This window comes from Chenopodium quinoa, unplaced genomic scaffold (assembly GCF_001683475.1).
Source record: "Chenopodium quinoa cultivar QQ74 unplaced genomic scaffold, ASM168347v1, whole genome shotgun sequence".
Lineage (NCBI taxonomy): Eukaryota > Viridiplantae > Streptophyta > Magnoliopsida > Caryophyllales > Amaranthaceae > Chenopodium > Chenopodium quinoa.
The window spans coordinates 5,902,058-5,915,253 of NW_018742484.1; the positions used below are offsets into that span (position 1 = coordinate 5,902,058).

At 32.1% G+C, this 13,196-nt stretch overlaps 1 protein-coding gene across 1 annotated transcript; it reads right to left on the reverse strand.

The window, feature by feature from the left end:
- Positions 1-1,220: 1,220 nt before the first annotated feature.
- LOC110719546 (AT-rich interactive domain-containing protein 2-like) lies at positions 1,221-12,158 on the reverse strand. The gene is made up of 2 exons (XM_021898500.1): positions 10,323-12,158; positions 1,221-2,525 (listed from the first exon to the last, which is right to left on the reverse strand). The coding sequence occupies exons 1-2, from the start codon at positions 11,277-11,279 to the stop codon at positions 1,656-1,658; spliced, it is 1,827 nt and encodes a 608-aa protein (XP_021754192.1). The 5' UTR covers positions 11,280-12,158; the 3' UTR covers positions 1,221-1,655.
- Positions 12,159-13,196: the final 1,038 nt, after the last annotated feature.

A 13,196-nucleotide genomic window follows, 5' to 3' on the forward strand; every position in this document is an offset into this window, starting at 1 on the left:
CTTGAACTAATTAGCTAAAATAATCTTGTTTTTAGGTGGGAACTTGCGTCCAAAAAATATATTAGGTGAAAAATGATCAGTCAATATGATCGAGCCAAGAGGAAAAAAAAAAGGGAAAATTTGTTATTGTTTATGAAATTTAATACTACGTATAAACAATCTTGCAGGTAATATATTAAATTATCAATTTTATTTATAACAAAAATATTAAATTGTCAACTAAAAGAATTTATTAAATTTCGTACATAATACACACATATCTTCATGCCTTATCTATCATACATCTGAGTGTATATACGTTCAAAAAAGCGTGTAAAATAATTACGTCATAACTAAATGTCAAACGAGTGGTATATCTTATACTCTCGACACACATATTTGCACTAATAAAATCTGTAAAAGATAGTACCTTAAATAATAATATGAAAATTTTCAAATTTGGTGAATAGAAGTCAAATTATAGCTAAATTAGTGATAGGACTTTAACCAACAAATTGACACAAACGAGGACACTAATGCATTGATTTCCACTCCCCTCATTCATTCCTTTCTTATCCTCTCCCACCGTTAATAGTCTTTGATAACATACCAATTGCCAATTTATAAAGAATAAGAATATAAGATCCTCTTTACTCGTAAATGCTAATTGAGACCTATGTACTGGATATTCTATCCTTTTCTCTATTGAAGAGGTCAATTTTGTCACACTCAATGTCGGCCAACTTGGTCACTTTTATTTCCTTTCATTTCAACACGTACATTGTATATTTTTAACATGGCTAGCTATATTGCTTGCACTTGCTCTTTGGCTAGCCATTAATCATCATGCAACTGTATATGCAAGTACACAAATGTCTTTAGAATGGATGTACCATTGTCGGGGTTCGGGAAGGCTCGGTTATATGTTGTGTTTAACCCATAACTCGACATAACTAGTAGAGAGATTGTTTCCTAAAGACCTTTGCCTTTCATAATCGACTTTATTGGCCCGTTGCAGTAATATCATTATAGTTCCCCAATATCATTTTTTTTTTTGTTTTTGTTTCATGTATGTATGTAACGAGTCAAACTAGATGCGAGTATCATGTAAAAGACTTCTTATGCCGTTACTTTTTCTTAATCTACCTTGTTAAATGTTTATGCTCTTTCTTACTTCCACGATTCCACCCGGTATCTATCTAGATGGTCACAACACCATTGTAAACGTTAGGGCAAGCATCTACAAATTAAAAGCTTTGCGAAAATTTTATAACCTAGCATTTCCAAACTTCCGATGAAAGAAAATATGTACCATTGAACTCCAAAACCATGTAACTCTTGACTAGATTCTACTGTATCATCTATTCAACTAAAAAGAAAAAAGAAAAAAGAAAATTTATCAAAACTGAGAAGTTTTGTGGTCAGTTAAACAGCTTTACAAACTGACCACGCTTGCAAGACTGGTAAATGAGGCTCTGTATCTGTGAGTCTGACTAGCACAAATTTTGGCTAATAACATACCATACTTACCTTCCCATATCTCCAAATTCATGTACTCGGCTGAGCACAGCCGCACAGGACATGACGACGATGAAGCCAGTCAAATCCAGTGAAAACGGATGGCTGCAACATTAGAAGATAGCCACATTATGCTCTCATACCAGAATTTTGGAAGACTAATCCAAGTCAATGACCTGCTTATTTTGGAAGCATTTCAGGGGCTCTGATCCTAAGACCTTCACTGCCTTGTACCCAAATGCTTCACTAACGGAGCCAAATACAGTTTCGTCATCATCACTGTCAATTTCTTTTGGAGTCACTCGATTCTGATAACTCCTGCGTTTGATAAGAAAGACATTAAAGTAGTAGCTAACTAAGTCCATTCTTGTTTTCCTAGGGAAAAATGATTTTCCCAAAAATGGATTGTTCGATCTGATGATTTGCTTAAACCTCTTTTCTTCTTCGGCTGACCAAGAAAGAGAAACCTCCTCACCCATACGGTCGAACTTCCAATGATAGAAAGCCAAACCCAGCTCACGCCTTAATTTCATCCTGTTTTCTGCAATGTGAAATCTGTAGCATTCTACCGAACCAGGAAAGAAGCAGTTGCATGACTCTAGTCTTCCCTTGCCCACAAGTTTGATTCCACAACTATAATTCACTTCTTGCATTTCCGGAGTCCAGATTTGAGTGCCGAGCCATTTTGAATCACTCTCAGAAGTAATACCAGTCCAAATAGGAACCTCAGCTTGAAATTGCGGCCCAACTAAGACATACTTCTCGACAGGGTAATCCTCAAAAGTTGGAATGACTACTCTTTTTGTTTCTGAAATGTTGGCAATTTCAAGTTCTTGTTTCTGTAATCCGGTCTCGATTTGATACTCTGAAGGATTATCGAACTTACACTTTTCAACGGAGAATGACTTGCAACATTGACAAGGAGGAGTATTCGTTAAAGACAGAAGCCTTTTGCTGCATCTGAGTCCTTCAGCAGAATCAGAGATAATATCGTCTTCATACATGGAGGGATGCATCTTATGTTTCTTCTGCATTTATTGAAACATTCAGAAAATTGATTATATTGGCTTAAGAGAGCCAAGGCAAGTAATCATTCACCACCATCATTAAAGAAAATGAAATATACAGCCCAAAATTACAAATTACACAGATTAACACGTGATTTTGTCATACATCTACTTAGTATTATTAAATCTCATGGGACATGCTAACGCGTCACCCTTCTTTCAAAATAATTTGGTGCCACATGTGCGTATGTGTCATCCTATGTGTCATCACCCTCCTCTCACCTTGAATTGTAGTACTCCGTAATATTTAGTCTCTTTGCAAAACTCTTCATTGGCGATACTTTAATTCTCTTCGTATAATGTACTTGAAAAACTCTTCATATGTATAACCTCCCAATATAAATTTAATCTAGAAAATTAAACAATAATCTACATGAGCTTGTTTGGCATCGTTTTTTGTTTTTAGTTTTCTGTTTTTTTGAAAATCAAAAACCAAAAACAGGAAATAAGAAAAATGTTTTTCTACTTTTCAATTAAATTATCATGATTTTAATAAGTTTCACTAATTTTTTATTCATTATATGCAATATATCATATAATTTTGAAAAACAAAAAACCAAAAAACAGAAAATCACAACAATGCCAAACAAACCCCTTTGATAGAAATTAATGACACTAATGGTTATAAATGGCAGGATTTATTAACCATAAATTCACACGTGTTATTTTTTTTGTCTTTAGTATATAGTTATACATTTGATATATCTTATATATATTTATGCAAGATAATATAATTATTATATTTTCATTCACTTATTAATATTGTTCAACATTACCCTTTAAAATTAATTTAGATCAAACTTATACTTTCATGATGACCTGGGCATCCCCGGCCAATAACTAGTTTTTAAATTAATATTCCCCGTGTATCTTTTCAATGCATCAGTCTACTTTTGGGGGTTTTTTTTCTTTAAAATGCATCACTTTTATATTTGGTAACTTTCATCTACTCACCCACATACACAATATAATATTGAAGCAAATTAACTCTCCTATAACTCCGCGTAAATGTAAATGCAAGTGATGTATTATTAAAAATAAAAACAACAGAGGGAGTATCAATATAGGAAGTATGTCAACAACTTGTGTACAACCCTTCATTACCCTTACTAATAATGGTTACTTTATCTCTTTAAATTAAAATATTCCACTAGAACACCTTCATCAAACTTGGACAACTACTGGTTGGCAACTTACATCTACTCAAAAAGTTACCCACTACTACATCTAATTATGCTGAACACACACAAATTGCTAGCCTTTTATCTATACTCCATGCTATATTAAAACTTTTTGGAGGGGAATTTTCCCTTCTAAACCCACCAAGCCTTAATTTTTTTAATGAATAAATGTTAGACGTTTAGTGTATCTTTTATAAATAAACTAATACTTCTTCACAAACATTTATGGCAACACTATATCTTATGAACAAAAAAGGATATTTTTAACTCCCTCCATTTCATATTGATAGTTACGTTTGCCTCTTTTGGCGTTTTCTTTGTTTGTTACTCCCTCCATTTCCGAAAGAGGGTTACGTTTGCCATATTTGGCGTTCCCTTTTAATGGTTACGTTTCAATTAATTCCTAGATTAAAATAATTATGTTTTTATACATTCCCTTCATACCTACATATTTTCCATGCTACTATTCCCATTTATTAAAATATTTGCATACTCCCATTGCAACTATTTCTATCTACAAAAATATTTACACTCCCAATAAAAAAAATTCCTATTTTCAAATTCAGTTAATTTTAAAATTGTTTTACACTATCTTATTTTCCTTAATAATCGTATTAATCATCTAACGTAACCTTCTTTGGAGAATAGGGAGAGTACATGTCAAAACTTTCCCAAAATAATATTACTTCTTTACAAATTTACCCTCATATATACATACTCCCAGAGCAACTATTCTCATTTTACCCTTAAAATATTCCTAAAAATCCCTCCACTTGCATTATTATGTTCATTGTATTCCACCCCCTTTATTGCAATTCCCCCACCATTATTAACCCCTAAAGTATTCATGGCTTAATACTTGAGATATGTGAATAGTAATCCTTACAATCCACTAAATTTTTTCCCTTAATAACCACGTAAAAACCCAAAACGTAACAATCAATATGATACGGAGGAAGTATTTTTCGTTATTTTTCTTCATCTACTGCATCTCAATATGCTCATTATTACTCCCTCCAATCCTAATGTTCTTTACGTTTTCATTGTGCACGTTTTCTAATGCAATACTTTGATTATAAATTTCTTAAGTTGTATAATAGTAAAAAAAAAATATATATATATATATATATATAACAATTGAAATTAGCAAACTACTATTTGAAATAAATCAAATAATACCCAACATGACTATATATGAGTAATTTGGAAGTTTCTTCAAACTCATAAATAGTGCCAAGATTTACATTAGGAAGAATAAAATGAAATTAAGGGAGTATTTTTTTATCTTACAAAATACAAAATATATTGTATTATACGAAGTACCTATTTGGATTTTAAAGAAAATACGAAAACAAAAAGTGAGTAAAACTTAGGAAAGCGAAGAAAAGATTAACTTATCATCTCTTATATTTACAACTTTAATTCCCCAACAAACCCTACTTAAACAATATATTGCTCAAATCAACTGAACTTCCCATAACTTTATGTAGATAGAAGTGGTTCAATTATGAAAACAAAAATGAAGGGAGAAACAATAACATGTTAAAAAGCTATGGTCTAATCTTGTACTTATTATTTATGAAATAAACATATATTTGCCTAAATAAATTAAATTGAACATGACCCTAGTTGTTACTTTTGTTACTAGACTAGACTAGACTAGACCTAATTATTGGGTGGGTCGGGTTAGGGTCAGTGCGGGTCACATCAGGGTCGTTGTGGGTCAAATCAAAGAGGGTCACATTTTATAGGGCCAAATCAGGTCACTTGTTATAGCGGGTCGATAATGGGCAGGCCAACAAACTATCAATTAAAATAAATATTGGACTAGGCCATAATTAAGTACATATGAATACAAAAATATGAATGTAATTTTTTTAACATTATCTATTTTTTTTTATGTATTAAATTGGAAAAACATTTTAGCCCTCTATTGACCCTATCCAATAAGGGCTCTGTCCTGTCCATTAAAGGCCAATCTTGGCCATATTGGCCCTGACCCTATTATCATTACCCTATCCAATAACCATGTCTATTGTTACCACTAATAAGTTTCATATAATACCACCTTCAACTTTTTGTTTTTTGTGTTTGGTATTTGTTTTTTAAAATCTCTTTTATTTAAGTGAAGGAGGAAAGACGAGTCCAAAATACCCTTTTCACTTTAATTAATTATTTATTTACAAATAATTGAAAATAGATTTAGACTTAAAAGAAAAAAAAAGTATAATAATTGATAGACCTTCACAAAATAAATAAAGATTCAACAATCGACAATTAATTGACTTACTTAGAACAAGAGTCTAGACAATTTTAGAAATACAATGTTGATAAGGTTGTTCATTGGTCTTGAATTGACCAGAACAAAGACCGGAAATTCAAAATATAAGAACCGAAAACCGAATTGGTTTTGCTAAGACGGACCAAGACTGGACCCACACGAGGCGGTTTAGACTGGTTTAAGAACTTTTCCTATATTTTAAATATTTTTATAACATTATGAAAAAAAATTTAAGGAAAATAATTGTTTAATGCCTATTTTGAACGTTTAACATAAAAATAACTCATAGTATAATATTATTTCTAGCATATTGAAGGTAAAAAATTAAACATTATAGAAGATTTATTCATAATGTTAAACAAATAAATTGGTCTATCCAAGACTGGTTTTAAGGGGTTTTGGACCAGACCAAACCAAAAACCGAGTTAAATTTCTCAACCCAAAGATCGGATCGGTTCTCTCCGGTCTGGTCCAATTGTTAGATTCAAACCGATTTTTTAACACCCTTCAACGTTATCAAACTAGAATAGACAATCAAATTTTAAAAATTTGATTATATATCCCATGTTCATTTCATATGAATATTGTGTTTTTTTTAAAAAAAAATCTTTATAAGATCAAACTTGTTAACATAGAATTTGAATAAGCATCGCATGCATAAACACTAATTCCCATTATTAAAAGTCATTTTAGATATTGACCGACACTAAGGTTTAAAAATATTGTGTAAGTGGGGTTTGTCGGGGAATTAAAAATCATAGAATAAAGACAGGTAGGTGAAAAGAAAGATATAATAAAAATAAGAAAACATTTTTTTTTTAAAAAGGAAGTGGTGCACTTAAAAAAAACGACCGCAAACAAAAAGTAATGCACCTAAAAAAAAAAAAAATAAATAAAAAAAAAACAGAGGAGTAGTATACAGTCTAAAATTTCCAATTTTAATATTTTACCATCCTCTCATCCCTTTGTACTATCTAATACAATAATTAAGAAAGTTATTTCAATATATTAACATTATTTTTCAATTTAAAAGAAATAATCCATGACATATGGGATACCAAAGAGTTTAGTATCTAACATTGGACCACTAATTCTCACATTGAAACCTAAATCCCTTAAAATGGATGGCTTGTTCAGGAGAGATTATAACAAACGGCAAATAAGCTATGTTCCTTAAGATCCTTTGTGAGCCTAAAAGGCTAGAACAAGATAAGTTAAGAAGACTCATATTGGACCTCCAAGCCTTCCAGAGAAAAGGAAAAGTGGGCATACTTTAACAAACTTTTAGCAAAAAAAGATCAGGCCTCTAATAGTATATAATAGCACCAAATTCCAAGTAAACAGCTAAATGCAGGCTGCAGCCAGAAAATGACCATAACAAGCTCTATGTCACTTCTTAAGTCTGCTAATGAAACAATAAGAAGTCACATCTTGTATGCATTGATAGAGTCCCTGAAGGATAAAAGGGTTTAAGAAATGTTGCCACAAGAGAAACCAAGAGTAACAATGTGCTATCTACCTCAATAACGCTTTCCTTCTTAGTTCCCTTTAAATCTCATATGTTCTTCTTTTACACTGTGACTACTAAATCCATTCCTTCATATCTAATGCCTTCTATCCATCTTACAGGTATTGTTAAAGCCTCTTAAACATTATATATCTGTTATTTCTTACAGATGCTCAATAATGTTTATCCTTTTCTACAGTAAAGTATGAACAGCACATCTCAAACCAGATGGATTTCTTTTCAATATCCCTACCCACGATGCCCTCTTACTTCCATTTCTGTATCTGCTTCAGTCAATGCTCCCACATATATGGATTTTTTTTTGTGTTTTCTAACAATTAATATAATTATCCTCCACCAAGAAAGGTAGTCCAGTATATCCCACAAAATCATCATTACCAAAACTGCGAGAATTGAATTTCCACTTCCAGTTCCGTATAGAGTATTCAAATTTTCTAAAGCTCATCTGAACAAAGATCTTTCACACTCTCTTTGCCTATCTCATGCAAATCATCCGAGACACTGCAATCTAAAATACTCCCTCCGTCCCATAATATAATTCCTGTTTTCCTATTTTGGAGACCCAAAATGTTGTTCTTGTTTCTATTTTGTGGATAGTATGTGAAGACCATTATACCCTCATTTTTTTAACTTTATTCATTGTACTTCCTAAATTACTCTTGAATTTTCCACTTTCTCTCTCTAACTTTTGTCAAAAATTGTACTTTTCACCTTTTTTAGGTACTTCATTCACTTTCTCCTCTTTAACTTTCATCTATAATTGTACTTTTCACCTTTTTTTTATGTACTTCATCCACTTTTGCCTCCCATTTCTTAAATACCGTGAAAAAATACAAACAAGAACCATATATTGGGACGGAGGGAGTAGCAATTACCAAACAACAAAGACTTGGAATTCAGAAATGACTCTTCATTGAATTTAGTAATTAAGGACAATTGGATATTAACTATCTGCTTCTTTAGCATACTCATTGACAGCGTCACAGCGTCAAGAGGGGGAGGGGAGAAAGCTGCCTATATCTCCAAAACCTTGATCCAACAAAAGTACTAAGATATGCCCCTGGCTCAGAGCCTCATCGTAAGTTATAACACCAAGTAGCCCTTTCTTTTCTCATCCCATTTACCAAATTGTTCATAGGGTATGTTCTATGTATTTAGACCTATTCTACAACATTTAGCACCTAAGCACATCAGCTATAGGGGTACAAACAAACTAATACACTAGCGAACTACTTGCAAAAAGTTCAGTCAAAACTCGTTATTTAAGTAAATAAACAAGCTCAGACATATTTTTTTAAATCATTACAAATAAGCCAAGCACGAACAACATCATGTTCAACTCATTAATATTCGTCAATAACTTGCTTAAGTTTGTTTGTAAGCTTGTTCATGTTCCGTAAAACTAAGTTTATAGCTTGTTCTAGCTCGAAAAAATATCTTACATTTTAAAATTACTTCAGTATTTATGCATATCTTTTAAAAATATAAATTTTCGTTACACATGAAAATTTGGCAAATTTTTTGTATATAGAAACATTGAAATACATGTGGTTATTAGACATTCCAAAATAAATTTTTAAAGGTACTTAAACCTAATTAATTTAATCAAACTTAATATGCTCAAGCTCAAACTTAAATGCAAACGAGCATGTTCATGAACAATGTTTGAACAAACCAAATTATAAAAAGTCGAGCTTGAGCTATCATTCCAAATCTCATTCAATCTTGACTAAGCTCGAAAACTAATAATCTTCATCAAGTTTAGCTCGAACAAACTAAAATCAACTCAACTTGACTCGTATCTAGTTGTAACCTGCATGCTATATGCCTATATAATCAATCCCTTTCAGTATCACCCTTCGTGGTGGCAAAAAATTTCTATAAAATCATTCACTGAGATAGAGACATTTCAAGAAAGAGACCAATCTATGACGTAACAATCATGTCAAAATTCTACCTGTTTGACCGCTTTCTCAAGATTCTCTTTTAAAGCCTCCCAAAAATTTTCACAAAAAATTGATTAAGCATCATTCCAATTTTGATCAAATAAAAAATAATTTAGATACAAATTACACGATGCTATTAATAAAGTGATATAGTTGCCTCTTCCCTCTTCGGCAACTCATTCAAACTTACCCTAACTATAATCCCTTTGATCTTTCCATTATGATATAAGTACATGACTAATCAGATGCGTGATGTTAAACCATTCAAGTGAGAAAGCATCAACCAACTTTAGTGACTCCCTGATATGATACTAAATATTCTGCCTCTTTGAAGAAACTCTCAAATCTTTTTACATTTCAACTCCATAAATGTATGATATCATTAGAAACTACTTATACTAGAACTGTTATTACACATGGAAACCATTTCTCATTTTTTCATGTTGATGAGATCAACTATCTTAAAAGTCTGCTTATCAAAACTCAAAAGTGGTAGTTTATGTCTCAAAAGAACAACAAACTAGATGGAAAATGGTCATATATTCAAACAAATAAGTCCAAGATTCTGTTAACATAAATACCTATCGAGTATACACCTAAGTTTCTTGATCAACGCATATCAGTGTATCACCCATCCGTCATAGGTGGGTAACATTATCTTCAACATAATCATTGTACATTAATTCTTTTGATAATCTAAAAGTTATATTAAATGCGTCAACCAAAACTATGACATAGATAGATCTAGCTTCAACAAATTTTTTAATCATATAATTTGACCATCTAAAAAATTAAATTATATGGAGAAGGGGCTAGTTATACCTGATGAAAACGAGATTGCTGATCATTTGAATCAGTATATCTTTTTCGCAGTCTTGCTTCCCGTACCATAAGTGCTATTGACCAGAAATCCTTGTGACTACTTTCCTTCCATCTCGAGCTTCCTGATATAACTCCTATGGACGGATGACAAGGGTTTTTTGCAACTTTGATCATCCAGCCCAGCGTTCCTCCAAACATGTCACGTTTCCTCTTGTGAGAAGTATTATCTTCATCAATGACATCTTCCTTCGCTTTTCCAATAAACTCCTTATTATTACATGATCCATCCCCATCATCAACAGCAAGCTTAACCACAACGTTATGCACTTCGGTTCCCTCTTCAGCATTTGGCAAATGCAAAGTTTCCTTCGCAGTGACTTTAACATTCTTGCAAATCTTATCATATCCAATGCCATTATTATCCATAGTAAACTCATTCCCATCTGTTGAAAAATTCCTTAACCTTTTCTCCAATTCTAATGACAATAACCCTAAACTACCTCCACACTCATAACTCCCATTTGCTGAAACCTTTTCTCTAGTAATTCTATTTAACCATTGGTCCAATTCATCCAAATACTTGTAATAAATCAACTTAAGGGATCCACACATTGTACATTCAAACCCAAACTTTTCAGCAATTAAGCCCCACAAATTATCCTCCGAAACCGAATGATAACCGCCTCTATCTCTCACTAAACAGAACAGCTTGAATAAATCCACAGTTCGACCGTCCCCCAACAATGCCGGAATCGGCCTACTCCCATTGGCATACACACCCCTTGACAAAACCATTAGAACTTGATCAAATAAACTGCGCAAATTGTCATCACAATCACCCCATTTAACATCATCATCACTCTTAGATAACAAACACCCATTAATCAGCTCACTACTCTCACTATTCTCAGCGCAATTCACCTCAACCCGGTGATCGAAAATCGACCATTCGGCCATGAATTTCCCCTCTTTTCCTATCTCTATTCCTCCCAAATCAATTAAGCCTATAACAAATGCTGAAATGGGAATTGAACAGAGCAAAAAGATTTGATCTTTACTAAAAAAACTCCATCAAAATCACTCTGTTTCTCTAATTTTAGGTTCAATGACTGATAACAGAGCAAACCCACAACATTTTTAATCAAATTAATTGAAATGGGCATCAAAGATTATAGCTTTTTAAGTCAATTGATTACCTCAATGTATTCTTCGGACATGCAAACAAACACCCATTTCTTCTGTTCCCAGTTGAGTCCACCTGAACTAAATTGAGCGCTGGAAATGTTAAAAATAAAAATAAAAATAAAAAGGAAAAAAAAAAAGTTTATGAGAAAAATGAAAAGAATAGGAAGGTGGGCGTCTGAGTTTTAGGAAGCTAAGATTAGAACAAATGGGGGATTTGGAAATGTATGAAAGCAATCATCAAGAAATTAGCTGGAAATGAAATTTTAATTAAAGGAGAAAATAGAATAATTAAGGAGAAAAATGAATATATAGAATTTGTAGTTTGTTTTGGGTCAATATGAATATAGATGATGGTGCGAATTAAGGGTTCAAAGGGAATTTTTTAGGAGAGACAAGATGGGCTTGAAAAAAACCCTAAATAATTTTGATTTTCGAACTTTGAGAAATTTGGTTTTGTGTTTTATAAAGACAAAGAGAGATGGAGTATAAGATATTTTTGGGATCGTGGATTATTATATGGAATTATGTTTTTGACTATGAGGATTTGGTGGGATGAATGAAATAACAAAAATTATCAACATTAATTTTAAGATTGGATCAATTTTATAATTGTTTTAAAGTTTGATAAACTCGTAATAATCCGGATTAAGCAAACCTTGTATAAAATAGATCAGATCGGATAATATAAATACACTATAATGATGGTTGAAGGCTGCCCTAGTTTATTACCTTGTTGGACAATATATATAAATCAAATGGTAAAATTGTAAATAAACAACAAAAATGTCATATCAACTCGGCATTTTTGTATCAATAAGTGCGAGCCCATATAAAATGAAACTATGTTGATTTGTTTACATTTCTGCCATTTGATTTGCATTTTTTGTTTTATCAAGCTGATAAATTTATATTTTTCACTAATTTTAGTCATCTCAAGCCTTTAAATATCACCTCTTAACAATGCTTAATTTTGTGTGAATTGGCATGAGAAATATTCTTCGTATAAGTTATGGAGGTAATTATGCTATTTTAGGATGATATTGGTCAGTATGGTTAGACTGAATCTATTGTATGTGATTTTTTCAAGGCTTTCGAACTTAAGCCGCTTATGTTGAAGTTAACCCCAAGTTATTGTCGACTTGCTTTAAAGCAAAATATTTGAGAATATTTTTCTTAATACAGAGTGTTTAGTTGAGAAATGTTAGGGACAACACAAAATAAAGGCTTGAATAGTCTGAGCCTCTGATGGTAGTGTTCGCTTGATATGGAGTTAGAAAGTAGAGTTCGACACCAAAAGGCTAAATTCGAAGGGAAAAAACTTTATAGAAAATCAATTTCAAAATGTAATCATCAATTAACTATTTTCTAGCACCGATATAATCATGTAAATGAAATTTGATCTTAAATCTTGGGTTTCATCTTCCAAGACTCTACCCACCGAAAATAGTTGACCGCTAGCCAAGCCCATAGAATTTGTATTTGATGTTCTTATACTTCCTGCATTCTTTTAATATTGTAGCATGAAGAAGAATTACGCTTCCTAAAATACAATTTAAACCTTATATATTTTTCATTACATAGATGTAGTAACTATAAAAGTTGATAGTGTAAATTTTTTATCTATAAGAATCTGATAAGACCACATGATATACAAAATTGAAATTTGTGGCTAGAGCAAAGTGTGTAAAT